Source organism: Epinephelus lanceolatus, chromosome 8, assembly GCF_041903045.1.
Source record: "Epinephelus lanceolatus isolate andai-2023 chromosome 8, ASM4190304v1, whole genome shotgun sequence".
In the NCBI taxonomy this organism is placed as follows: Eukaryota; Metazoa; Chordata; class Actinopteri; order Perciformes; family Serranidae; genus Epinephelus; species Epinephelus lanceolatus.
Genome location: NC_135741.1, coordinates 46,758,748 through 46,785,714, shown reverse-complemented (window position 1 = coordinate 46,785,714; position 26,967 = coordinate 46,758,748). Strand labels below are relative to the sequence as shown.

The 26,967-nt window shown below is 41.0% G+C and overlaps 1 protein-coding gene across 7 annotated transcripts in view; it reads right to left on the bottom strand.

Annotated features, from left to right (window-relative positions):
* The window catches only part of vps13d (vacuolar protein sorting 13 homolog D), a 268,286-nt gene that overhangs the window by 66,196 nt on the left and 175,123 nt on the right, over positions 1–26,967 (bottom strand). For all 7 annotated transcript variants that reach the window (XM_033628067.2, XM_078170383.1, XM_078170380.1 and 4 more), the window contains 3 exons: positions 26,394–26,483; positions 26,091–26,231; positions 25,847–25,972 (listed from right to left, as the gene is read on the bottom strand). In XM_033628067.2, the coding sequence (XP_033483958.1) occupies positions 25,847–25,972; positions 26,091–26,231; positions 26,394–26,483 (357 nt within the window). The remainder of the gene's footprint in view (positions 1–25,846; positions 25,973–26,090; positions 26,232–26,393; positions 26,484–26,967) is intronic.

The following is a 26,967-nucleotide window of genomic DNA, read 5'->3' as shown; positions in this document are numbered from 1 at the left end:
CAAGAGATTCAGATGGTGACTCTGCAGTGATCCTTTCTTTCAGTCCATCTGGTCCATTTTTCTGTGAATTCTAAGATTTGGAGTCTCAGTAAATCAGTGAGTCTTTCAATGTCATATCTCCTCAACAATGTCTTTCCAATCACTTAGAGAAGGTGGATCTCCTTTGTGCCATTTCCTGGTAATAGCCTTCTTCGTTGCCGCTAAAAGGATTTTGATTAAGTATTGATGCTTAGGTTGAACAGTTTTTCTTGTCAGGTTGCTTAGGTATAAGACCTCCCATGTGTTCGGTATTGCATATCTCAATATTGCCTTAGGTTCAATCATTCCAGTATTTTACATTTTCTGACAACCCCAAAAAACGAGTATGATATACATTTTTTACCACCACAAAGTATAAAATATCACCAAATAAAGCCATATGAAACATGAAAGTTATGATCCCACTTCCTAGGCGGTATATCTCAGCCAAAAATAGTGGTAGGAGTGAGACTCTTACCTTTTATAAACCAGCTACGTGTCCACTGACAGCTCGGCATGAGATCGCGAGTAATCCTTTAATTTTTCCCCTCGAAAAACGGCATGACATGGCTTGTCACCACTCATCGCGATTTTGGACTTAATGTATTTAGGTTGCTCTGGTGCGAAAACCATAAGGAATAAAAAAAAAACAAAAAAAAACGATGCCGGATTCAGGAAGCCCGAGAGCTCCCTGAATGTCACTCTCTGGGGGTGCATACACATTGATCAATGTAACCATTTGGTCTTCCATTGTTCCTTTCACTAAAATATATCCTCTTTCTTTGTCACATATTTGTTTTAGTGGACCCTGTTGAAATGCAAGGAATTATTATTAGGGCCAGAGCACCTAGCGGTGCGAGGACCCTATTGAAATGCAAGGAATTTTTTTTTATTATTATCATTCCTCCAAATGAATTGCCTTTTTGGGGGGCTTAACACTCTAAAAAACTCATGAAACTTTGCACATATATCACATTTGGTGAAAAAAATTGATACTATAAGGGTTTCCTGCTCAGGTGCAAAAAAAAATGGCTCAGTAGTGCCCCCTACAATATTTTGACCGGAGCTGGTTTGACGGATGTGTACAAAACACGGTAGGCACATGTTACATCCAAAGATATATAAACAGCCTCTTAGACCAGTTCTATAAAACCAACAGGAAGTCAGCCATTTTGAATCTACTGTAAAATTTTGGTTTATTTTTTGCCATTTCCAGGGCACATACTTTAACAAACTAGTCCTAGAGATTTTATCCGATTGACTTCAAACCTTGGTCTGTCCCACCAAAGACCTTGAAGGAGAAAAGTTAATACAAGCTTAAGTTTTCCTCAAACAGTGTGACCGTCACAATGCCTCAAACTGAGGTGTACCGCCACAAAATCGGAAGTAGTTTATAACTCCAGCATACATACCGCCACAAAAACACCTGAAAACATCTACAGAGGAATTTTAAGTCACTGTCATGGCGCCACCTACTGGCAACAGAGCATTATTTTTTTCATTCTTTGATGTCCCTCCTCTAGCAGGTTAATCAGACCCACCTCAAATATGCTGATAAAAAGTCCTAAGACCTTGATGACACTCAAAACGAAGCTTTTGAGTTTTCGTCAAACACTCACCGTGGCAATGCCTTATTCTCCATAAAACAGGAGGTCGTTTTTAAGGGGCAAGGGATGCTTGAAAACTCACAAAACGTGGCACACTCATCAGGGGTCTCAAATTATGTTGTCTGCTGTGATTTCATTTCATTTTCATTTCATTTATTTATTTAAAGGACAGTGCACATTAATCAACATTTCTGTAAATGTGCCAGTGTTAGCCAGCAGGCTAATTTTCAACTGTAGTCCTTTGGTAAGATGTTAAGCTAGGCACAGGATGGCTAAAAAATAAAAAACATATTAAAGAATACACACAGCAACAGATAACAACAGTATAAGATGATGCCAATAGACTGGCTCCATTAAAACATATAACCACACAACCATTCAAAAAAACCACCACGGGTTAGACAGGACAGCTACAACAATACATAGCAACTGACAAACATGCACTCAAATTAAATACTATCAAAGGTGTTCACATTTTTGATTGCTTAAAAGCCAGTCCTTAAGACGGTGGGTAAATGTATGGTGGGAGGTGCAATTTCTAATCTCCACTGACAATTGGTTCCATAATTTAGAGGCTCTCACAGAGAAACATAATTAACCAAAGGAGCTGGACCTAAAAGGAACTACACAGTCCCCTCTTAGGGCAGACCTTGTGGTTCTGCTGATGGATTATTTCTGCTGAATAAAAGTGCAGAGTGGTGGGGGAGCCTTGCCATTGATAATTATTCGTTGAATTGCCTTGCCATTGATTACATTTGTCAAGGATGTAACAGTGGTGGTAAAGCTTGGGTTTTCTGTCCAAAATTTTAAGCACTTGTTTGTGAAGTGATAAGATAGGCCTTAATGTTGTGCTATTCACCTGGGTCCAGCTCGTCATATAGTATGTTAAGTGGGGAATGATCATTGCATTCATATAGAGCTTTGCTACAGGTGTTGTCAAACAGTTCCTTATATATCTAAAGTTGGCTAGATTGTAATTAGTTATTTGCATTACCTTTCTCACTTGGTTTCTGAAGGATAGAGTAGTGTCAAGGATAATACCTAGATATTTAAAATGTGTAACTGTTTGAATGACCTCCCCAGACACATAGACTTTGGGTTCACAGTGAAATACAGTGTTAGTCTTGCTAAAAACAATACAGACTGTCTTCTTTACATTGAGTCAGCAAGCCATTTATGTACATCTACCATTGTATCACTGAGTTTGGCAGCAGCTTGGGCTTTGGTTTTTGCATGAACATAAATTACTGTATCCTCAGCATACATCTGAACTTCACATCCAGTGCATACTAATGGCAGGTCATTTATATAAAGGCTGAACAGAATAGGGCCCAGGATAGATCCCTGGGGTACACCCAGTTCGTTCCTCAGGGGTGGTGATGTCTCACCACTAACCCTTACACACTGAACTCTATTTGACAGATATGATCTCATCCAGTCAATTACACTGGTTGAGAAATTAGAATAAGACATTTTGTGAATGAGTGCTTAATGATTGACAGTGTCGAAAGCTTTTTTAAGATCTAAGAAAATTGCTCCAACTATGCCTCCTTTGTCTATTTTTGATTTGATGTTTTCCACAAAAAACAAACAAACAAAAAAAAAAAAAAAAACAATTTGCTGTCTCAGTGGAGTGATTGGCTCTAAAGCTGAATTGCATGGGGTGTAGTGTAAAAGGACTACTGTTAAGATGCTCTGTCAATTGCTCAGCGACACATTTTTCAGAGATCTTAGATATGACAGGTAAAATACCAATCGGCCTATAGTTATTCATATCAGTTGTGTCCCCTGATTTATAGACTGGCACGACAATGGCTGACTTCCAGTCCTTTGGGAATTTCCCCTCCTTAAAAGAAGTGTTAATAATTTTAGTAACTGGCCCTGTGAAGGAGGCAGCATGATTCTTTAAAAACATAGAATCCAGTCCAAATATGTCTTTTGATTTGGAATTAGGGATGGAATGGTTCATGAAAAAACCCCAAACCATTCAGTTCTACTGTTTCGGTTCGGAGCCTGTGTGTCGTTCGGTTCATGAGCATGCGCAACTTTTCCTTTTTTTCATACGGAGGTGCAGGGTAGTAGTAGCAGTGACCATATAGTTGCTGGCCAACTGCCATTAATCATAAGAAGAAGGAGTGTAGCATGCATGTTGTGGAGGCGTATTTGTGGACATGGTGAGCGGAGAAAACAGTAACGTTAATGACTCAGAGATAGAAGATGCACCAGCAGGAGTGTATCCATCTGGAAGCATTTTGGATTTAGTGTGTCCTATGATGGCGGTAAGAAAGTTGTGGATAAAAGTGCAACTGTGTGCAAGCACTGTGCAACGCGTGTTGTTTATGCTGCCAGCAACACGTCCAACATGTCAGCTCATATACGGAGACGTCATGCCGGTGTAGCCAAAGATTTGCAGCCTTAAGCCGTGGTGGAGGGTGTTGGATTTCAGAGTATGTTAAAAGCATTTGAGCCATGATATAAAGTCTCCTCCCGCAAACACTTCAGAGACACGGTAATTCCCGCACTTTATGAAGAGACACGAAGAGAAATTGTCAAAGAGTTGTCTGACACAGCCTATGTAGCTCTTACTACTAATGGATGGACTTCTAGGGCTACTGAAAGTTTCCTGACTATAACTGTCCATCAAATCAGCTCAGAGTGGGAGATGAACAGCTCCGTTTTACAGACCAATGCAAAAAATATTGTGAATGCAGTCAATGCAACAGCTGGACTGGGGCCACACATTGGCTGCTTTGCACATACTGTTAATCTTGCAGCCAAGAATGCAGTCTCAGTAAATCTGGTATCCCGACTCCTCGGAAAAATTAGGAAGGTGGTAACATTTTTCCATCGGAGTACAACAGCCAGCCATGCCCTAAAAAACAAACAGGTGATGCTGGAATTGCCAGTTCACAAACTAATACATGATGTCACCACACGTTGGAACACAACGTATGACATGCTGGAGCGTTATGTGGAACAACAGGCTGCCATCTATTCTGCCCTGATGGACAAGGATGTTAAGAAGAATGTCACGGACATTGCTGTTTTGACTGACAGTGAGGCAAAACTGGCAGAGGACCTAATTAAGATTCTCAAACCTCTGAAGACTGTGGCAACCCTGATGAGAACAAAAAACATCCCCCTCAGTGTCCATGATCATCCCTCTGCAGAACATGATACTAAAAACCATGACACCAAGTAAAGAGGACAGCTCCACCATCAAAGATGCTAAGGCAGCCATCACTAAAGACCTGGGAAGCAGATATGGAGAGCCAGAGGCATCAGGGATGTCATCTCCTCCCAAGAAAAAATTCTGCCATGGCAGAGCTTTTTGGAGAGCTCTTTACAACAGAGGAGAGAACCACCAAGCCTTTGTCCTACATCATTCAGGAGGAAGTCTTAACATACAAGGTCACAGGCTGCATTCCCGTGGATGCAGATCCACTTGCTTGGTGGAAAAGCAACGAGCATAAGTATCCTCACATTGCTAAGTTAGCACGATGTTACCTTGCAGTCCCAGGTACATCTGTACCAAGTGAGCGAGTTTTTTCAGCCGCAGGGGACATTGTCACTGCAAGTAGATCTCGTCTCTTGGCAGAGAATGTGAACAAATTGATCTTCTTACAAAAGAACATGATGATAAAATGAGCAGAGCAGTGTTGAACAGTGCAGTGTATGTGTTAGTTTTGATGTATGGTGCATTTTATATTGATGACCTGATAATATGGGATTATTTTTTGGTTATTTTAGATAGCACAGTGACACTTTAAGTTTGGTAAGAAATCCAGCCTTATTTCTTTGATTGTATTTCAGACACTGCACTTTAGTTTCAAGTGGAAAACTGATCTTTCCATTAAGAACTGATAATCAGGGAGTTGAAACATGTTGACATTGTTTTTGTGTTGATTTCAAACAAAGGAAACTAAGTCTACTAGTGTTGATAAAGCTTATGCTTCACTTTATGTTGATAGTATGATGTGGTTATGTTATAAAAATGGTTAAAGTTAAATTCTTTTGTGCGCAGACTGTGCACTAATTGATCAGAGCTTTAGGAGACATTTTTACTTTTTATTTTATAAGATATTTTTGTAAGAACCACAGTTAATAAATGTGGATTTTATATTTCAGTCACTTCAGTAGTCGGGCCCAATATGCACAAAAAGTGACAGTGGATAAGCGTTTGTTAACGATATCGTTCTTTGGCAAATAAATGAAAAGCATATTGAAACTAGCAATGTCTCCTCTCTTGCATGCCAGAATCTTACCTAGCTTTAACTTAAGACTGTCACAATGATGTATCAAATGTCAGACTGCTTCATTCTTTCAGTTTTTACATGACTATACAGACATAATTGATTTTTTGTTAACTGTAAATGGTGGATTATTGGGCTTCATATCGTATGTTGATATGGTATTTCTGTAGTGCTAAAAACAACTACGTGAACCGAACCGAAAACCATGACCACAAAACCGTGATCTGAACCGAACCATGGATTTTGTGAACCGTTCCACCCCTATTTGGAATTTTTAATAGAAGTAATTATAGACTTAACTTTGGATTCAGAAACATCTCTCAGAGCAAAGACTGGCTGTGTAGTATCAGTTGGTGATGAGTACAGTGGACCACTTTGGGGATTATGTACAGTCAGCATCACAGAATTGACAAAATGGCTATTAAAAACAGTCACTATTTCTGCTGGTCCCTTATACAGGGTTCCATTGTCTTTGATCTCCAGCTGCTTTGTTATTTTATTATTGCCTTTCCCTGTTAGTTTATGCAGAGAGTCCCAGATTTGTTTATGATTTCCCTTAGTGTTATGTATGAGATTAACAAAGAAGTTAGATGTAGCTGCTCTGATTTCCTTTGTTACTCTGTTTCTCAAGAACACAAATATATGTATGTCAGTCAATGACTTGGACTTAAGAGAGTGCTTCAGAGCATTATCTCTCGCCTTCATTAATTTTCTTATATCACTAGAAATCCAGGGGAGGGTGTATCTATTATTCCCTTTAGATTTACCTTTCTTGAGGAATTGCTTTGTTATGTTTTGAAATGTGGACAAGAGGACATTTGTGTCAGTATCCACATCTTCACCAGGCCAGTGCTTAATTTGAGCCAGAATGTACTGGAACGCATACCAGGATCTTTTCAGAAAAGGCCCTGGTGCGTTCCGGAACTAATTTGCATGGGTCTAGAACCTTTCACATCTAAAAACTACATACAGTATTGGCTGATGTCACTAGTGTTGCAGGGTGGAGTACCGTAGTACTATGGTGCCTCACGTACCACTACTGTGGGATAAGTTCAAAGTCCAATCTCAAGAGGGTGAGTGTCCATGTGCCGTCCAATAACGGTGCACGCTGGTCAAAAACAGCGATCACTGGCCACCTGGCACTCAATATGCTGCTGTAGTGGTTTGTTTTCCAGACATGTGAGTATCTTTGAGCATTGAAAGTTATTATTTATTTCTTTTTACTTGCTCACAGAGCTCTACGTGCGAGCATTTCACTCGCATTTGCGACTAAAAATAGTTTTGTGCGAGCAAAATAAATCATTCAGCACGCTGTGCAAGTACAGATTTCAACCAGCAGCAGAAACGAAAGCCGAATCCTGCCGGTTGTGGGTTGAACGGGGGTCACAGACAGGAATACGGCGGTCAAATAGCCTATGGTGGCTCTGCGGCGCAAGATAACGGCTTACCGGCGACAGAGAAGTCCGACTCCAGGTCCAGTAACCTAATTTCCTCTTTCGTTGGCGTCATGACTGCCCAGTGGTACCTGGACAACCGAGCCGTGGCGGCACACAGGTATGTGGCGTGTCAGAGGAGAAACAAGCCGTTCACATTCCTCTCTTTGTGGCAGGTAACGGTCCACAAACCTCACCGCACTTTAGGGACTGTTCGTTACTTATGAAGCGACTGTTCTTAACTTGTCAGGGGAGGAGGGTGGCTGGTTGATTTTTATTTTATTAATTTATTTTATTTCAATCCCCCCATGTTAATCACTTATTGATGCTGTTTTTGAAGTATGAATAGGTCAATAAGTAATTTATTCCATTGAAATATCATTGATGTATTATAGAAAAGTGATTTATCTTTTTATAAATGACAAAAGGCACATCTGCCTCATTTTTGCTGTGGTATTGTGATACTACTCAGAACCGTGGTACTTTCACTGGTATCGTGCCGTGGGTCCCAATTTTGGTACCGTGACAACACTAGATATCACAACCATTCCATTCGGAGTTGCGTAGTGAGGCGGCTCGGGTGCCGCTTAAAAAAGTGTTCCCCCACTTTTGGGAGTGGGGGAACACTGCTCTCTCAGAGGCCCAAAGTGTTCCCCTACTTCTAATTTTACAAATTAAGCACTGTCACCAGCTATGATTTGGTTCCAGTTAATGTTTTTAATTTCCCTGTCAAATTCATCAATATCACGCTTGGGTATTCCTAATTGGTTAGATTTGGTGTTTGGTTTCAAGTGGAAGCGAGATTTAGTGAGCTCTCTGGCTATAAGAGTAAGGTTATGGTCAGACAGACCAGTAACCATATTGAAGGATTTTTTCACCTCTGCCAACAGCTCTATCTTTCTTAAAATCATTATAGTCAGGAATATGTAGGGCTGAGGATGGGGAGTTTTTATTCAGCCAAGTTTCTGACAAATATAAGAAGTCCAAGTTAGAGTCTGTTAGAAGATGTTTTATCTCATCACTTTTAGGAACAAAACTGTGTCTTCCAGCAGACCACTGGGTTTTGATTGAGGGTCCCACAGCATTTTGGCATTGTTCACTGTTTGAAAAAGGTTGAATTTTTGCATTTTTTTAATTGCTGGATTTAATCCTGAGGCTTTCCGTTGAGTGACGCTGACTCCTGTTCTAAGAGGATTCTTGATTGGCCCACACTGACCTGGACCATCGTAGAGAGTGTTGACAGGAAGAATGGAGTTTGCTGGTTTCAGATCGACTGGTTGTGTGCTGCCTGGGGACTGGGCAATGATCACCCTTGATGAGGACATCCTTTGGGCCTTGTCGGGGAAGACCTGGGAGTCGTCCGTGTGGTGGTTTTGCTGCCGTGCAACCTCCCCGGGGATTAGCAAGGATGTACACTGTTTCAGCGATCGCGGCTCTCTCTTCCTCCATGCCAGACAGCCTCCGTGATCTTGGTTGAGTGGCAATTGTGACCGATATACCCCCCGAACAATCCGAGGAACAAGCATGACAATTAGGTGGGTAATCAGAAATTATTTGTACAGCTTTTGTGACAGCACTTTGTATCTGTAAGACAGGTGAATAAGTTGTTGTAACCGAGTTAGGTTTTGGTGATTTAGTTGCAAGTTCAGTGTGGAACATTGGGCCAGGGCACTGATGAATGTCACTGGCTAATAGCAGGAAGAATGTAATGAAAAGTCGTTCCCCTCTTTGATCCGTCTTGGTGAATTGTTTATCCGAGCTCTGCATTCCCATGCCAGGGCGGATAAAGGTGGTAAACAAAGCAAGGTGACCAAGTCCAAACTGCTTGTGTGATGTATGACTACTTATCGAAGTTAAGTAGTCCCGTTAATGCGAGTGTCTAGCTCCCAAGAAGTTTGTTATGAGTGTGTAAAAGACAACCGCTGCCATCACACCATGTCTGCCCACCATGACCGTGCGTCCCGCTGGTCTCAATCAATCACCAGAGAAGAACCAGAGTTGAGTCAGAGTGAGACTTCACCACAGCCGATGGAAAACAGTGCAGCTGAACAGGAGGGGCCTACTGTGGCTTTGACTTGGAGCGAGCTCTTGGTGGACCACAAGTGCAGCTCAGCCAGGCAAAACGCCATCTAACGGAGGAGTGTAACCTGAGTAGTGGTGTAGCTTATTCTGCAACAGAAGCAGGGTCATAAACAAATGAGTTCAAATTTGGCGATCACCCTGGGTTCTGTTTGGGCCTTGGTGCGGATCTGGAGCTCCTAACACTGGGTCTCTACAGGGGTCCTCTCAACTCAAGACAGGATCAGTAGAAAGAAACACTTGACGCCTCTCCTGCTTGATTAGGTCAGTGATTAAAACAGCAAAATAACATTATCTTCTTGCTCTCCTCTTGGCTGCTCAGCTTCTGTTGTATTTGTACATTAAAGGCGCTGTATGTAAGAATGTGGCCAAAACGGTTACTGCACTCAAATTCAAAATACTGCCGCGAGTCGTGTCCGCACCCCCCCCCCCCCCACCCCCCCCTCCCCCCTACAGATTCGAGGTTGCTGGACAGCGGCACGCTGGAGACTGATTTGTTTGCCCATGGGCGGCTGCCGTGGCAGGGCCGCATCGCCGTGTCCTTGATCTTCAGTTTTCCAGCGGACCATTTGAGCAAGTCCGGCTTCTCTGCTGCTAACGCTGCTGCCAGGATACAGCGGAGGAGGAGCCGGCTGCTAACGCTATGTACCGGGACACTGCTAACGCTGCTGCTGGGATACAGCTGAGGAGGAGCATTAGCTGGCTGCTAATGCTATGTACCGACACACTGCTAATGCTGCTTGCCGTGCTGCTGTAGCTCAGTCGTAACTGTAACTGATGCTGAGACTCTACTGACTGTGTGACTGGTAGACGGCGGTGGGTGGCGCAACAGGCCAAAACACAAATTCAAAACATAAACATGATTTGCGGTTTTTTAAATGCAAATATTCTGGCTGTTCTATTGTTGTCTGTGATCAGTCATCATGAGAAACACTCTGCCCAACAAGAGTGATAAACTGGAGATATTGATGAAGACTCAGAAAGTATACCGTGAGTGTAGTCTCATGTGTTTTACGGAAACATGGTTGAATCAAAACATCTCAGACTCCAATGTGGATCTTCCTGGCTTCACTCTCATATGATCGGACAGAGACTCTAAAGCTAGTGGCAAGAAAAAAAGTGGGGGCCTGGCTTTATTTGTGAACCAGAGATGGTGCAGTCCTGCACATATTACTGTCAAGGAGAGGATGTGTTGTCCAGATATTGAACTTTTGGCAGTTGGTATGAGGCCATATTATGTACCAAGAGAATTCAGTTATGACGGTCAGGTCAACATTGACCTGACCCTCCGATCCTGCACCACAGCCACCTCCTGACTGACTGCTCACCCACCTCCACCCTCCTCCACTACACATTGCACCACACACACATCTCCCTCAGTAGCACCTTCTCTGCAACCGGAAACACAGAACATTCACACCATAAAAACTATCATTACACTTAGAAAGTTGAAACCCAGGAATGTTTTTAGACCTAACCGTGTTTTTGACATCCATTTGAAAAGTCACGAAGAGCGCACGTTCAGCACAAACATCAAAATGGCAGTGCTGAACGTGCGCTCCCTTTTAAACAAATCTTTTATCATAAATGATTTAATTTTAGACAATAACCTAGACAGTATTACAGAGACATGGCTTGGCACCGATGCACCTGTTGTTCTTACCGAGGCTTCCCCACCAAATTTTAACTTTTTATATTCTATTAGGGGAGGTAAAAGAGGAGGCAGAACTACATCAGTAACAAAAACCACAATGTCCTCAAATGAAGTTTCTTTTAGCAGTTACACGTCATTTAAGCATCATGCCTTTGTTTTTAGCAGCCCTCCTATCCTTTGCATAACGGTTTACAGACCACCCCAGTACTCCACTTCTTTTATCAGTGATTTCTCTGAATTATTATCAATCATTCACTCCACCTACAACAGGATTTTAATTATTGGTGATTTTAATCTACACATTGACACCTCGGACCCAGTATCCAGAGAATATTTAAACCTCTTAAACTGTTTAGATTTTAAACAACATATCACGCAGCCGACCCACAACAGAGGACACACCCTGGACCTGGTCATAACCTATGGCCTGTCCACTGGTGTGTCCTCTGTTGTTGACCTGGCTGTGTCTGACCACTACTGTGTGTATTTTAACATCACCAGTTTTAGCCATCAGGAGGCCCCGGTGAGAACAGTGAGGAAACGCTACCTAACTTCTGAAGTGGCTGCAAATTTTATCCAGATTTTACAGAGCACTCCTGCTGAGATTTTACCTGCACCCTGTGATTTTATTGTGGACAATTTTAACAACAAACTCAAGTCAACGCTGGACTCAGTGGCTCCACTTTTAAGCAAAACAATTAGAACAAAACCTACTCCCCTGTGGAGAAATCAGGAAATCAAACAACTGAAAAGATACTGCAGGAGTGCTGAGAGAAGATGGAGAAAATCAAACCTCACAGTCCACTACGAAATATTACGTCAACATCTCAAAACCTACAATAACGCAGTCAAACAGGCAAGAATTTCCCACTTCAAAAAACTAATCTCTGACAATAAAAACAATCCCAAATTCCTCTTCTCCACAATTGATATTTTAACAAACAGTAATTTTAACAGATCACCTAGGACAACAACCAGTGCCCTTTGTGAGGACTTTGCAGACCACTTCAGAAGTAAAATTAATGACATCAGATCCAGTCTCTTATCGCAACAGATTTTAACTGTCAACACACCTGGATCATTGCTTTTACCTGAGGAAACACTGGAGAGTTTTGCCCTGGTTGATGCGAGTTTTCTCCCAAGTAAAGCCCACAACCTGCCTTTTAGACCCAATTCCCACACCATTTTTTAAAACATTTTATGGATTCTTTGAGGAACAGCTACTGTATATGGTGAATTGCTCTCCAGACAGGTGTCTTCCCAGCCTCCTTGAAAACGGCGGTGGTGAGGCCCCTTCTGAAGAAGAGCAATTTAGACCCCAACATTCTTAATAATTATTGACCTATATCCAACTTACCATTTTTAAGCAAAATCTTAGAAAAACTGGTTTTTAACCAAGAAAATGATTTTTTAAATACAAATAACACTTTAGAGAAGTATCAGTCTGGTTTTAGGATGAACCACAGTACCGAGACAGCCCTTTTAAAGATTTTAAACGACATCAGGTGCAATTTAGATAACCATAAACTCACAGTCTTGGTACTACTGGATCTAACCACCGCCTTCAATACAGTAGACCATCACATTTTATTAAATAGACTGAGGCACCTGGTCGGCCTCTCCGGTACTGTTTTTAACTGGTTCGTCTCTTACCTTACTGATCGACACTTCTTTGTAAGTATGGATACATGTTCCTCAGGAACCCATGAGATAAAGTTTGGGGTCCCCCAGGGGTCAATTTTAGGTCCAACTCTTTTTAATCTCTACATGCTTCTTCTGGGGGACGTCATCAGGAGGCACGGCATCAGCTTTCATAGTTATGCTGATGATACGCAACTGTACATCGCCGTGTCTCCTGATGACACAGGGCCAATTGATGCCCTTTTTAACTGCATTTTAGACATAAAGTCATGGATGGCAGCGAATTTCCTGCAGCTCAACCAGGACAAAACAGAGGTTTTAGTCATTGGTCCTGAAGGCAGGAGAGAGAGAAACTTTTACCAAAACTACAGGATTTTAAACCAACACAATCTGTAAAAAATCTGGGTTTGATTTTTGACTCTGAGCTCTGTTTTATTCCACATATTAAAAACATAACAAAGACAGGTTTCTACCACCTTAAGAATATAGCCAGAGTCCGCCCGTTTCTCTCTCAGGCTAACACGGAGGTGCTGATGCATGTTTTTATCTCCTGTAGGTTAGATTATTGTAATGCCCTGCTCTCTGGTCTTCCCAAAAAGAGCATCTCAAATCTACAATTATTACAGAATTCAGCTGCACGAGTGCTGATGAGGACCAGGGGGTGGGAGCACATTACACCAGTTTTAAAATCGCTGCATTGGCTCCCCGTGTGATTCAGGATCGATTTTAAGGTTCTTTTATTAGTTTTTAAATGTCTTAACGGTCTTGGGCCTTCTTATTTATATGACCTGCTTTTATCATATCAACCATCGCGGACCCTGAGGTCCTCCAGCACCGGCCTTTTAACCATACTACAAGTTAGGACTAAAACACACGGGGAGGCGGCATTTAATTATTATGGCCCCCGATTGTGGAACAGCCTGCCGTAGAACCTCAGAGCTGCAGAGACTGTTGATGTTTTTAAAAAGAGGCTCAAGACTCACCTTTTTAATCAGGCTTTTAACTGATCTCTTTATTTATCTATTTTAAATTCCTCTTATAACCAATTTATCCATCTATTATCTATTTTTTATTTATTTTTTATATTCTTACCCTTCCTCTTTTTACGTTCTTATCTCATTTAACCTTTATCTTTTGTTATTTTAGTTAGCCTATAGGTTTTAGTTTTGATGCATTTTATGTCTCTGTTTTAGATCATTCTTACCTAGCTACTAACTCAATTTTATGAGCTAAATAGCTTTTTGTTGGGTGGGAGGGTTGGGTTTTCTCTTTTCTTTTTGTTTTCTGTTTGGATCTTTGTTGTTTTTAACCTCTGTGAGGCACTTTGTGTTACTGTTATATGAAAAGTGCCATATAAATAAAGTTGATTTGATTTGATTTGATATCATAACAATACTTGTGTACATCCCACCCAAGGCAACTGCTGAAGTTCCATGTGAAGTTCTCCATGAAGTCGTTGCTAAGATACAGACTAAACATCCTGAGGCACTATTGATAATATCAGGAGATTTCAACCATGTTTCCCTCTCCTCTCACCTGACTGGATTTACACAGTTTGTTAGCTGTCCAACCAGAGAAAATAAAACCCTTGATCTGCTGTATGCCAATGTCAAAGAAGCTTACAGAGCCACTGCCTTACCACCACTGGGCAGGACAGATCACAACTTGGTTCTTCTGCAGACATGTTACAAACCCTGTGTGTGGAGGCAGCCTGCAACTAAACTCACAGTCAGGAAATGGACACCAGAGGTTATTGAGGCTCTAAGAGACTGCTTTGAATGCACAGACTGGATGTGCTGCTGGAAACAGAGGAGAACATCATGGACATTGATTGACAGGTTGACTGTTTTACTGATTACATCAACTTCTGTAGAGACACAGTCATAACTACAAAGACCGTATGCTGTTTCCACAATGACAAACCTTGGATTACTAGTGACATAAAGGCAATCCTCAATGAGAAGAAGACAGCTTTTAGAGGTGGTGACAAAGCACGGCTCAAACAAGTGCAACATGAGTTGAAGAACAGACTTAAGATAGCAAAGGTGGAATACAAAAAGAAACTGGAGAGGAATCTACAACACAGCAACATCCATGAAATATGGAGAGGTGTCAACCATCTCTGGTTACAACAACAAGAAAAGACAGCCAGTGGTGGGTGATGCAGAAAGAGCTGATGAACTCAATCAGTTCTTCAATAGATTCAATACGGCAGCCACTCCCACTTCCAATACTGCTCCTCCTCCTCCTCCTCCTCCATCACCTCCACCTCAACTCCAACTCCAATGTGGCAGCCACATCCCACGCCCCCCCCGCCCATACACCTGTGCCTCCACCATTGTCTGTCACAGAGATGGGGTGAGGTTGGAGCTGGGAAGACTTTGCTCTGGAAGGCTGCTGGCCCAGATGGTGTGCTTTCAAGGCTCCTCAAAGACTGCTGCCCAACTGTGTCAACCTCTCCACAAGTTCTTCAACCTCAGTCTACAGTTGGGGCGAGTGCCGGCACTGTGGAAGACTTCCTGTGTTGTGCCGGTACCAAAAATTAAATGTCCAGCTGAACTTAATGACTTCAGACCAGTAGCCCTCACTTCACAGATGATGAAGACCTTGGAGCCGCTGATTCTACGCCTACTGAGACTTGAGGTCAAAGACAAACGCATTCAACACCATCCAACCCAACATACTCAAAGACAAGCTCACAGAGATGGCAGTGGATCCTTCCTTTATCTCCTGGATCACAGATTACCTGACAGGAAGGCCACAGTATGTCAGGTTGGGAAACTGTGTTTCTGGGACATTAATGAGCAGCATGGGGGCTCCACAAGGGACTGTCCTGGCTCCATTCCTGTTCACACTGTACACGGTAGACTTCAAATACAGCTCTGAGTCCTGCTACATCCAGAAATACTTGGATGACACTGCTATCCTCCTGAACACCTCAAAGACCAAGGAAATCATCATAGATTTCTGCAGGTCCAAGCCCCCTCTTCAGCCAGTGAATACCTGTGGGGTCTACATCGAGGTGGTGTCAAGCTATAAGACAGACGCTCTCTACAAAAAGGGGCAAAGCCGCCTCTTTTTCTTGAGGAAACTCAGATCTCTTGACATCTGTAGTAAGATGCTGCAGATGTTTTATCAGGCTGTGGTGGCAAGAGTGTGTTGTTTTATGCTGCAGTCTGCTGGGGAGGAAGCATCAGACACAAAGATGCAAGGCGGCTGGACAAACTAGTCAAAAGAGCTGGCTCTGTGATTGGTCAGGTTGGACACACTGGAGGAGGTGGTGGAGAGATGCACACTGAAGATGTTCGAGGCCATCATGAACAACCCAGATCATCCACTCCACAACACCTTGATGGACCAAAAAACCTGTGGTGGACGGCTTATCTCTCTTTGATGCAGGACAGAGAGATACAGAAGATCCTATATACCAACAGCCATCAGGCTTTATAATTCTTTGACATATAATAGATGAGCTGACAGATAATTGAATTTCCCCCTGGGCATGAATAAAGTTATTCTTATTCTTATATGATCCAATCTAGGGTTGGGTGATAATACGATAATAAGTTATCCCGAAGTATCTAAAAATAGCAACGGTTTCATTAGTTTCATTACCGTCATGAAAAAAAAAAAAAAAATCTGCCACACATATAGGCCTATAGGGGCCTGATATAATATTAAATATAATTTATTTAATGCCTAAATAATGAGTGTTTGTCCAGGACCTATGTATGTGTGGTTGAGTTTTCAATTTAATACCATTTCAATTTAAAACTAATAGTAGACTATAATGTTTCTCTTATAACTGCCCTTTACTGTTGTTGGGAGATGACATTTGATAAAGTTTTTGGATGCGATGTCGTCACGTGACAGATTGGACGTGAGAACGAGAAGGTGGCAAGTCATGCATCAAGGGAGTAGGTCCCAAAAAAACCCCACAACTTCACAATTTCTGAAAGCACCAGCAGGGTCTGTGTATCATTCGTTCATTCCATTTTCAATTTAAAATCAAAAACCATAAAAAAAAAAAAAAAAAAAAAAAAATATTATTATTATTATTATTTTTGATTTTATGCTCACATCAAAAATAGCAATCGAAAAATGGGCCACGATTAAAATTTGGTTTTGATTTTTCATTTGATCCAACTTGCGTGACCTGGAACTATTTTCTACAGAAGCGCATTGCATTCACTGGATGAAAAAAAAAAAAAAATAGACACCTTATCTCCTAATTACACAATTAATTAATTACATTATTAATTAATTACACATGTGGAAATAGCCTGTGTCGTCCTTTGTTAACCATTTCACATACAGATGTTACTCATTTCAATGCCGCAGCCACAGTGAAGGGGGTGAAATAATTGATCCAGGAGTAGCTGCAGTGCGCAACAACAACCAGCAGGTGGCACATGTGAGCAGTTGAGATGCAGCGTCCAACTGAAACTGTTTGAGAATTAGCAGTACTGTTATATTTTCTGCCGGACCTGTACAGTATACTAACTCGTTACACAGTCTTAATTTCATAAAGGACATTTATACTGTGATATTTCCGCAAGGGTCAGTGTCAGGTCCCCTATTATTTAGCCTAATGATCTCCCTCAACAGTGTCATGATGTAGTCGAACTGCAAATGTGACATATAGGGTATTTATGTGTATCCGGCCGCTAAATTGTGACATTATTTTATGCATATGATATCGATTTTGTATCTTTACAGATACCATACAGATGCCCCTCATTCAATTTAAAGCATAACTGATTTGAGTAAAGGCACGAGAGTTGGCAGTTACACTTAGAGTAAAGCTACTGAAGACCAGCAAAATGTTTTCATTTATTCTTTCAGGTGGGTAAATGGCACCTTCAGGTTTTATCAATAGTGTACCCTTAATAGATAATTTGTTTATATGGGTTTGTATTGTGCTTCGTGATATTGTCTGAGGGAACTGTAATGTAAGGTAACTGCATATGAGTGGATGCAACCGTCACTAATGCTAACGTAGTTCCTCAGGGATTTAAGCTGTTATTACTTTCATTTTGACAATCTAACCTGTGACAACACATTAGCTAAGGTTGTAAGGACTGTAACTGTTGGTAGCTGTTGTTGATTTTGTTAAAATATGTTGAATTGTAATTTTATTACCATATTACCATTACCATACCATTTGTTGCCATAGCGACGGTACACATTCACGTATGGGCTAATGGGATGTGGGAGTGCAGAATCAAGCTTCATTGTAACTATAGTTAAGATACACTGTAGGCCTATTTAACACAGGATGTGGGATTCTAGTAGGTAGTAAACTTTTAGAAAATAGCTTAATTTGTAATACCATTTAATTTATTGTAATCTTCGGGTTAGGCTATTGTTTTCTATAGGCTAAAATATAAGAATTGGGACAGTGTACAATTTTTAACATAAAAGATGCACTGCATCAGAATGAGCTCAAAGCTAATTTACATCCGCAGTCCCCCACAATCAAAACATACAACAGCACAACAACAAACAATAGGCTACAAAGCAAAAAACACACAGAGCACACCATACAAAATACAAAGCTACACACATATACACACATGGGGCGGGAGGCTAATTATATTCTACAGTCATTGTTAGTTCCATACCGATCAGCTCATGAAAACCCAAATCTGCACATTTTACAGAAAACTGCTTCTTTGCACTCTGTTCTATCAAGAAAAGTATCAATACTGCTGTGATGGTTGATTTTTCATTCTTGGTTGTGCAGGGAAATACATTTGGTTGTGAATGTGGTTCATAAATGGCGCATAAATTAGCGGGTGAACCCATAGCTGCGAGAACATGATTTCAGTTGGAGGTGCGGGAGTGCTGACTATTAAACACCCCCTCCACAAAAGATGTTTGAGTTTATTAAATACCTGCAGAGATGCAACCGCAGTAGAAATGATAAGTGCGTCTCCCCACTGAGAGAGACACTGTGCACATTTACGTACGAGAGACAGCAGCCTAACTTCATTAATTAACCCATCTGGATCTAATGTATCAGGATCTAATGTTAATTAATGTTCTGTGTTCTTCTACACATCCAAAAGGTCACACACAGTTCAGGTTCATACAGTGAAATTGTTTGGAGTAAAGCAGCGTCCTCCTGATAAATCCTGAGCTCTATCAGAGCTGTCTAAATAAATACGTCAGAAGCTGAAAGTTTAATTTCATGTTTCATAATACGGATGGTTGGTTTAAATATCATAGTATAAATGTCCTTTATGAAATTAAGACTGTGTAACGAGGTAGCATACTGTACAGGTCCGGCAGAAAATATAACAGTACTGCTAATTCTCAAACAGTTTCAGTTGGACGCTGCATCTCAACTGCTCACATGTGCCACCTGCTGGTTGTTGTGGCGCATTGCAGCTACTCCTGGATCAATTATTTCACCCCCTTCACTGTGGCTGCGGCATTGAAATGAGTAACATCTGTATGTGAAATGGTTAACAAAGGACGACACAGGCTATTTCCACATATGTAATTAAGCAGGCTATTAATTGTGTAATTACGAGATCTTTTCTCGTAATTACGAGATAAGGTGTCTAATTTTTTCTCTGTGACATTGAAAAATCAAAATCAAATTTTTATGGTGGCCCATTTGTCAATTTGCTAATTTTTTTTTGTGAGCATAAAATCAAAAAACAAACTGTTTTTTGTATTTTTGAATTTGATTATTAAATGAAAAATGAAAAAAACAAACCGTTTTTTCGTTTTTTGATTTTAAATTGAAAATGGAATGAACAAATGACACATGGACCCAGCAGCAGCAGCAGGTCCACTGGCCACCAGAGTGGAGGAGGGAGAAGCGCAACCCGAACCACCCAGCACCGTGGCCAAAGTTGTCAATCCACTATGTGCTCTGCTCCAGCCAGGAAAAGTAAACATGCTGGTTTTTCTGGCGAAAATCCTTGAATAGTTTTGAAGCATATGATGCTGCTATAGTTATCATTATACTTTGTTTTTATTTCATTTTCAATGAGGAGTAGCCTGTTCTGACAGACAGAAAAATTCGGACTTGGAGAGGGTGAACTTTTCAAACTATAGGCTCTAAAAATAAACCAACGAACAGTATTTCCCGTTGCGTTCTCAGGATAGGATTATTATGCCCATTTTCAGTCATGCCTTGTTATTTATTGTTCTGTTTTTCCTATCTGAAGAGCCCTAGTACTGGCTGCTGTAGAGCTGTGCTTTTAATTTGATTTATGTTGATAGGTTCTAAAAATAAACCCACAGACAGTAGCCTACCCATTGCGGTCTCAGGATGCGCTGTATAGCACACATTTTCGTTACTGCCTTTGTTGTTTATTGTTACTTTTTTTATTATTTGATAAGCCTCTAAGTATTGGATGCTATAGGGTTGTGTTTTAATTTAATTGACTTGTGTTGATTACTGTACTGGAAGTGGACTGTAGCCCACAGACAATTTGTTGTTATTTCATTCTGTTTGGTTGACTGCTGCATTTGCACTTTTTTAAATATTTATTAATAAAAGTTAATGTTATACATGCTTTGTTGTTATTTTTCAGTATTCTTAGGCCTATGTAATGTTTGCTGTTCTGTTTCTGAATGGTATAGGCACAAGCCGACATTTTTGCGACTCCCCCTGAGCCCTTCAAGTGATTTTTAATTGCTCACGGTAATAACGTATACCCCAGGAAAATGTGGGGAAGGTTTAACGGTAACAAAATTTGGATACCGCCCAACTCTAGTCCAATCTTCCCCAAACTTCACAGGATTGATAACAGTCCCGCCAGGAACACATCTATATGCCAATATTTAGTAATGAGTACAGGATATTACATATTTTATTCTTTGGTGTAGATCTCCTACAAAGTTAACCAGATCCACCTCAAAGCCGTAAGACCTTGATGATGATTAATTGTTGAAATTGTGAGTTTTCGTCAAACGGCATTGCCATTAGGGCGGGGCAAAGGCCAACACTTCACCAAAACACAACAACTGACATTAACTTGAGTGTACTTTGTTCACTCTGTCTGAAACTTCACATGCTTCTTAATAGTCTAAGCCTGAACACATGATATGACTTCCATCAATGGGCGTGGCAAAATGGCGTGGCTGCACCCTTTAAAGCGCAGCCCCCGCGGCATTTTTCACCAACATGCTCGAAAATCGGTACACATATGTATCATGCCAAGATGCACAAAAAAGTCTTTGGACCAATTGCCTAAACCCAACAGGAAGGTGGCCATTTTGAATTACGTGGTCAGTTCTGGCATTTCCCACGTGTTGTATTTTAGCAAACCAGTCCTAGAGATTTTATCCGATCGACTTCAAACCTTGGTCTGTTCCACCAAGTTATTACAAGCTTGAGTTTTTGTCAAACTGTGTGACCGTGGCAAGGCGTCAAACTTAGGTGTAAACCACAAAGGCGGAAGTAACTCCAGCATACATTGTCCGATCTTCCCCAAACTTCACAGGTTTGATGACAGTCCCGCCCTGAATACCTCTATATGCCAATATTCTATGTTATACATAGCGCCACCTACTGGCAACAGGAAGTATGTCTTTTCAGACACCTATTTTTTTATTTACCTGAAATTTACATGCTGTGGTGTATATTTGATGTATAAAAACATGATGTATCATTAGTGCATTCTCCAGCTCCCGCTAGTGGAAAGAGGAAGTGGTACAAAATGTGAAACAAGTCATCCCAGCACTGTATCAAGGATATGCTAACTCACTTCTGCATATGGTGTCTGACAGAAATGTACTGCCGCGTCAGCCAGCATCCTGCCAGCTCCCCTGTGTTGTGCCGAGGTGCAAGGGCCCGTTCATCGCTGCTTGCAACTTTAACAGTATATGACATTAAACTTGCACCTCCCCTCTTACTGCCCCCTTTATATGAGTTTTAAAACATATTAAAACCATTTTTTAAAAGCTTTTCATGCTCCTGACAGGTGTGTTACCTGCAGATAACTGACCAATATTTTTTTCTTTTTAAAAAAAAACTTAGTTATGACCTTTCCCCTTTTTTTGATTATTCATTTAAGTCAGGATGCACCTGTCCCTTCCTTAGATGTATCTCTCTGTAAGTAACACTTGTAACATTGGTAACATTAAGAACAATATCAACAGAATACATGAACCTGTACTTCCAGTAACCGCAGGCTCCCTCAGCTGTGCACATGTCCCTGTTGGAAGGAATGGTAAATGAACCACTCAAAGCCATTCACACACATTCATACACTGGTGACCAAGGCTACCAAACAAAGGCACAAGGTGCCACCTGCTACTCACACACTGATAGACAGCTATCAGGAACAATTTGGGGTTCAGTATCTTGCTAAAGGATACTTGACATGTGGTCTGGAGAAGCTGGAGATCAAACTGCTGATCTTCCGATTGGTGGATGACCAGCTTTGCCTCTGAGCCACAGTATAAAACTAGGGCCTTCCATGGAGTTCCTCCTTGCCCTCTAGTTATGTCCAACATTCCTCTATCATATGTCTCTACCACTTGGTTTATTTCTTAAGGAAAGTCTATGCATTAGGAGGTGGACTGTAGTCTGATTTCTAGTCTCTTTTCTATAAACAGGTCCTGGATTTGGCCCTTTTAGGTAATACAGAGACTAAAATAATCTATATCTTACTCTGAGAACATGTCCTGTTAAACATTTTTAATATGCTGTGCTCGTCACCTGCTATATTAGTGCTATGTATTGATTTCTGTCCTAAAGTTATTTTGAAATGGTACCATATCCGTAACTTCACCTCCTTTGACTCACATAAGTCGTCTTTATCTCTCAAACTCCCCAAGTCTATGCTGCATTAACTCGTCCTGTGCATCTGAGCCTTCGGACGCATTCCCTGCAGCCTGTCCTCCAGTGTGCGCTCTCCCCCGACCTGTCAACACGGACAACCCTCTTTTTCTCATCTGTATTCCTTCGATGCATTGTTGTAAAGCCTTTATCCGTCAGCCCAATGGATTCTGGTCCTCGTAAAAGGCATCTGGAATCTGATGCCTTTTTCTTTCAGGGATTTCAGCATAAGTTTTTCTCTTCTACACCACCTCGGCTGCATAATCATGGTCACAGAACAGCTTTGCCGTCTAGTTTAAACTGTTTCTGCCAGGCCTTCTTTAATATCATCTCCTTGGTGTCGAACTGGAGGAAATTCACAACAATGGATCTCAGTGTCTACCCAGGTTTGGGCTTCTTAGCTGCCACTTTAAATGCCTGATGAATTTGCAGGTTGGTCCTCTCTGGTAGCAATAGCTCCCTTTGGAGCAAATCCTCGATAAATCGGTGGACAAGACCCTCCCTCCTCCGCATCCTCTGGAATCCTGAATATCCTTACGTTATTTCCTCTTGACCTCCCTTTCAGTTCAGTGAAATTTTCCTGTAGTTTTCTCTGCTCCCCGAGTGTTTATTCGCAAGGCTTTGTTAGCTTTCATGCTCCAAGTCTCCAGCTCATCTATGCATGTTTGAGCTTTGCTGATACTTTTCTTCTGGTGGTTTAGTTCAGCAATGTTGGCCTTCAGTTTATTATTCATGTCATCCTTGAATGTGTTGAATTCCTGTTTAAAGTTTGTGTTAAATTAGTCTTCGAGTGCCGTGAGGTCGTATTTCATATCTTGTTTGAGCTCACGTATTTCCTTGGTTATGTCACTCAATCCTTTGTTAAGTGTTAGCATCTCAGGTTGGCCTGCTACTCCACTGCCATTGTCCTCACAATCGGAGTTTGCTACCGTGTATTGTTTGTCTTGTCTTTTATCCTGTCTTGTTCTGGTATTTTTCCTTCCCAGTCTGTTACCCCCGCTCATCACTCGTTTAGTGTTGTGTTGAATTTGTTTTGTTGTATTTTGGGGAGCCTTTTTGGTCTTTGACTGGTAGCTGCTCTCGCTCACGCTGTCATATTGCTTCACTCTCCACCCAGAAGTCCTTGTTACCCTTTTTCCAACAGTAAATTATGTGCCTGAAGGAAAACTTTGTCAACATCTCTTTTATCTAATAAGTTAACATTTTTTATCTGATCATTTCACCTCAATCATTTCATTTGCAGCAAAATGTATCTAGTGGACTGAAAAAGCAATTGATTTATTATTCAAGTAGGCTAACTAAAGTTTAACTTGTATTTGTGATATAAAGACTTTCTATGGAAAAAAAAGATACTTGGCACTGTGTGATGATATGATATTGCCACACAAAAACACTGCAATAAAAGTGTAAAGCTACATGAGATTAAAATACTCATGTAAAATGAATGTTCTTCAAATTTGTACTTAAGTACAGTACTTGAGTAAATATACTTAGTTACATTTCACCACTGGTCAGGAGAGGGACACACAGTAACTGAAATTACAATAATTAGCATCAATGAACCAAGTATAGCAGTATTTCTTTAGCCCGGAAATTTAGGGATGCTCAATACCGGATTTTTTGCCGATACCTGATGTGTCAGTTTGTAACTACTCATTTTGCCGATAACAGATATCAATATATCAACTTTTTACCCACCTAATTTTAGTGATCATCAAGTCTCTTCTGTAGTGGAATTAACATATTATGCATGCAAACTGTTAACCTAATGGCCCACCAGTAGATGGATACATGAAATATAATACTTTACAATGTATGTAACATTCATTCATTGTGCAAAATATGTGCCGATATGATTGTGAATCCCTACTGAAATTCATTACTCCAATCATTATAATTACTCTAAAACATAGTAACAAGTTTGATTATATGATATTCATGCATTTTTTAAATGTACTTATTTTGCCTTGCCTTGGGCAACGATTTGTGGACTGTGAAAATAAGATGAGATTTTTTCAAAAATCTGAAAACATTGGTGAATCCCAGAAATTAATGGGCACTAACAAAATAAGAACAAAGCCTGGATACAAACAAAATTAAAAGACAAAATGGGTTGTACAGTTTCTTGCATAAGGCCCATTGTGTGATATAGTCCACAGTCCACCTTCTCTCTCTCTCTCTCTCTCTCTCTCTCTTTGTCACTCACTGTCTCTCTCTCACCAACACACACACACACACACACACACATATATACTTGTTAAGTTACGTGACTGCATATTGCACTATTGCGATGCCATCACAGTCGCAGACAGACAGATAGATAGACAGACACCTGGCAAAACACTCAACACTACTTCTGTGGTAGTTCCTGCTACAATTTACGCACACACCTTGGAAAGCTCTGTGACACTAGTCTCTGTCCTCAGCCAATGTAATGCATAAAATTTGTGGTTTGCAGGTCTGGTGGTTGATTATAGCGTACTTTAAGCATCTCATGAATCTTCCTGTGTTATTTTATATCCACTACTGCTAGCTATTGAATATGACCGCTCCTTTGATGTTCTGCTCCTGCTGAGGGACCTCCACTTCAGAACTACTGAAATTGTTTTGTTTTTTAATGTTTTGACTCTGGTGCCTCACCCTCTTCAGGCTCTGGTTTGGACATTCTTGATTTAATTTCCTCAACTTTTCTTCTATTTCAATTTCTGTGTGTGCACACGGTCCTGCAGTCTCATGCATTTTTGAAGGATTTGCAGGGCATTTAACTATACTAATTAGGATCATCTTGCATGTGCTTGCAACGTATGAGGACAATGGGATTCATCACTACAAGAATGCAGGTGCAAAGTAAGAACATGTCATGAATCTGATGTAGACTTTTTGTAGGATCTTTCTTAAGAAAAAAACTAAGGAAAATAATTTAGGAAGATATTGGTGAATGAGGCCCAATGCTGGTTTGGCTCTGCACAAGAGATTTCTTGATAAGAAGAAAATATGGAATATCACCAGCCCTGTCTTTTTCTTTTAGTGTCCTGTAAGCTAGATACACAAATAACTGACCAAAGATACTTTCTTTAATGTGTATTTAACTGTGTAAATTACCAAGATCAATAGCTTATAAAGATGAAATCTACTAGGATAAAGATCAAACATAGGAGGCTGTGTAAGCTTAAAACAGTCACCTGGCTATCATGTAATCTTTTCTCCAGTTTTTAAAAAAAATAAACATTTGTTATCCAGGATATCTGAACATCCATTTAATCAATTCCTAACATATTTTTGACCCTGATTTTTCATGAAGAAGTTCCCCACTACCCAGTGATTTCTTTGTGGTAGGATTTGTTGCTGAAACTCACTCTGTCCTAAGCTGGGTGGGTCGACTGAGGAGCCCATCCAGGGGAGGGGGGGTGAAGACTGGGGGGTCTGTTCCTCCTCGTTACAGTAGTCAGCTATCCAGGAGCTTTTGGTGGTGCTGTATTGTTCTGGAAGGAGCAGATAGGTGGTACTGAATGATGTGACTAAACACTGTGTGAAACCAAAACACTGTTCAGCCAGCCGTGCAGAAAATGTCGAGTGAAGCATGTTCCTGCCTTTACTTACCCAGCAGGACAGAAGTGATGTTGACGTCCAGTCTCTGCTTGGCTCGAATCCCCATCTTGAAACGTGGAGGGTGGAGACGGCCGGCGGCCTGCTGCTGCCAGGACAGGGTGCAAGGCCAGGGCTCAATGAAGGGCTCCCAGCCTGGCATACACACACACACACACACACACACACACACACACACACACGCGCGTGCACAAATGTAAGTTACTATCTCAATGTGATCCATATCAGTGAATCCCCCAAGAAATCAGCTGTCACTGGACCTATCATGAAAATATGAAAGAAATATTCTGATGTTACCCGACAGCTCTCTGTTGTAGTAGTCTCCAGACAGAGTGAAACTGGCGTTGCCCTCTTGTGTAGAACCAATGCGCTGCAGCACATAAAACCCTGCAAGAACAAACAGTCAGCAGCTCACAATCGAGATGAGATACAATATGCACATCCTCAACTTCTTGAATTTGCTATTGTTTATCTGTTAAATGATTTGATTAATTTTTTTGTGAAGGACTGTTTATTGTGTATGTAGTGTGGTGACTGACTCTTAGCTAGTTCTTAAATAATAAGATTTACACTTATTAATGTTTGATTAGGGCTGGGCGGTATACCGGTTCGTACCAAAAACTGGTATTTATTTTCGTTATGATTTTCGTTTGTCATATACCGCGATACTGGTGTATAGCCCAAACAATGTCCGGAATGTGCGTGGTAGGAAAGTGTTTCAGTGGGGACCTATTTCACCGCTGCACACCACAGACGTGCTAGAGCCGGCGGGAGTGAGAGCATAGAGAAAAGTTCAGAGGTGAGAATGGCTGCCGGATAGAGTCCTGAAAGCAAAGCAACTGTACACAATGACCCAAAAGATCTCATACCA